Below are 2212 nucleotides of genomic sequence, written 5' to 3'. Positions count from 1 at the left end.
GTGTTGTCTCGTTACAGATACTACAGAGGAGCGGTGGGGGCGCTCTTAGTGTATGACATAGCCAAACACCTGACCTATGAGAATGTGGAGCGCTGGCTGAAGGAGCTGAGAGACCACGCCGACAACAACATCGTCATCATGCTGGTTGGCAACAAGAGCGACCTGCGCCACCTCAGGGCCGTGCCCACAGATGAGGCCCGGGCCTTCGCAGGTACTGGAATTGAAACAAGACACAGGAAAGGATTAACATTGGAGTGTGGGCAGGGATTTTATTGATTTTTTTTTTCATATTGTATGTACAGTTTTTAAAGAAATTTTATATTTCTCCTCCTTCCCAATAAATTACAATTAGAAAACATCATAGAAAACTTAAAGAGTAACTTCAGTGTTTTCAACCTTGTCTCTATTTTCCCCACTCAGGGCAATTATGCATTATTAACATATGAACATTAAAAATACTCTTTTGCTTATGACAGGCTTAGATTATTAGTGTCTAACAACATTATAGAAAGGAGCCGTAAAGAGATAGACCTTTTAGAGTAATATCATCTTTCTTTAACCAGAAACGTCTCCTAAATCGACATCACCAAACCCACCAAACTCCATTCAAATAAACAGTGATTTTAACGTCTAAAGAGCCAGCCTGTTTTCACATATAACAGGGTGAATTTAGGGTTATTACAACCAAACCGGAGTTGGTGATTGTTGGAACAGTGAAACGACAAATCAAGAAGGATTTTGTGAGTTTTATTTTGTGTCTGTTGACTTTGAATGAAGTGTGATTTACAATGTTAAAATAATTGTTACTTAAATGAATTCTGGGATCCTTTCCATAATGTTGTCAGACACTTACGATAACAATTTGAGCCTGTCAGTGGCAAAAAAGGCACCTTTAATTGAGGGTGCAAAAATGCCCAGAGTGGCGACATTGCAGCCTGTTTAGCTGCTGCTGCGGAAAAAATAGGGTCCAGGTTAAAAACGTTCAAAGTTATTCTTTAACTTTACTGTTTGTTTTTCTGAATGTGACGAGAAAACTATTCTTAAAAATGCAAGGTTCTCCTTTTGTCATTTGTGATATTCTTGTGCCGCAAGCCACTATTACTTTTACATGTATGTTTTCTACCTTTCCCCCTCAGAGAAGAACAATCTGTCATTCATAGAAACTTCAGCCTTGGACTCAACAAACGTTGAAGAAGCCTTCAAGAATATCCTTACAGGTACGCATGTGAACAGAGGTGGGACGGCACAACTGCGCTGTTGATTTTAAACTGGAATGATAAAAAAATGAAAGTACGCTTGAAATGTCAACTTGGTCTGTTACCAAACCACTCTGATTCTAGATGAAACTGTGCTGCTTAAAGAGACAGTTTACCCCAAAATGCGTGCATTTACTGCTAGCTCACCTCGCACCACTGACCTAGCTATGTGACACAGCGAGACTAAGGAGGATTTACACTCAGAGCTGCATAAGCATGAGCCTCTCGTCCATGAGTTGATGAATGCTTCCTTCTGTTTGGTGATACAGGTGTAGTTGGTAGAAAGAAAATAGTTCCTACAGCAAACCAGAGACGCGCTAGATCTGGCAACACAGCATCTTTTCTTTCTGTGGTGCTGACGTCACCAGTCTGATAAACAGAAATTTGAATAGAAATTTGTGTGAGACACTGAAACAAAAGTTAAAACTGAATTTGTTTTGCTTAATAATACCATTATTGTTAATATGTAACTGTTTTTGAAGGGAGAAGAGAGCATAAACAGATGTGATCTTGTACTTTATTAATATCAGATCTTAAGCAGATAAAAATGAGCTTCAAAGAGTAAACATTAAATTTGTTCTGTGTATAGTGTTGTATCGTTTTGAATCTGCTTTTATCCATCCACACAAAATTAACAATACATCCAAATGAGATGGAAGGAGACCACGCACCTGAGGAGACCAGTAGTATAAACCGTTCATTAACGTTGGCGCAACGTGTAATGCTTTGTCTGCTCACAGCGAGGTCTGTGGATTATCTTGAGTAACCAGGTCATGATTTCAGGAAAGAGACATTGCTGTCAGAGTGGCCTCTCGCTCGGTGAGTAGAGAGTCCGTCCCGTGTAGGCTGAGTCCTTTGCAGCAACACGGGTTCGATTCTGTCCCTTTGCTACATGTCATTCCCATTCTCTCTCACCCCCTTTCCTGTAATAAAGGCAAAAAAAGCCCCCCCCACCC

General features: G+C 40.3%; 1 protein-coding gene across 1 annotated transcript; it reads left to right on the top strand.

Moving 5' to 3' along the window:
- Positions 1-15: 15 nt before the first annotated feature.
- LOC121965972 (ras-related protein Rab-11B-like) lies at positions 16-1261 on the top strand (the record flags this gene model as incomplete). Its single annotated transcript, XM_042516078.1, has 2 exons — positions 16-211; positions 1137-1261. Coding segments are annotated over 2 exons (321 nt in total), but the record flags the coding sequence as incomplete, so codon positions are not given.
- Positions 1262-2212: the final 951 nt, after the last annotated feature.

Source organism: Plectropomus leopardus, unplaced genomic scaffold (assembly GCF_008729295.1).
Source record: "Plectropomus leopardus isolate mb unplaced genomic scaffold, YSFRI_Pleo_2.0 unplaced_scaffold22565, whole genome shotgun sequence".
NCBI lineage: Eukaryota > Metazoa > Chordata > Actinopteri > Perciformes > Serranidae > Plectropomus > Plectropomus leopardus.
This window is presented reverse-complemented; position numbering and strand designations above follow the sequence as displayed.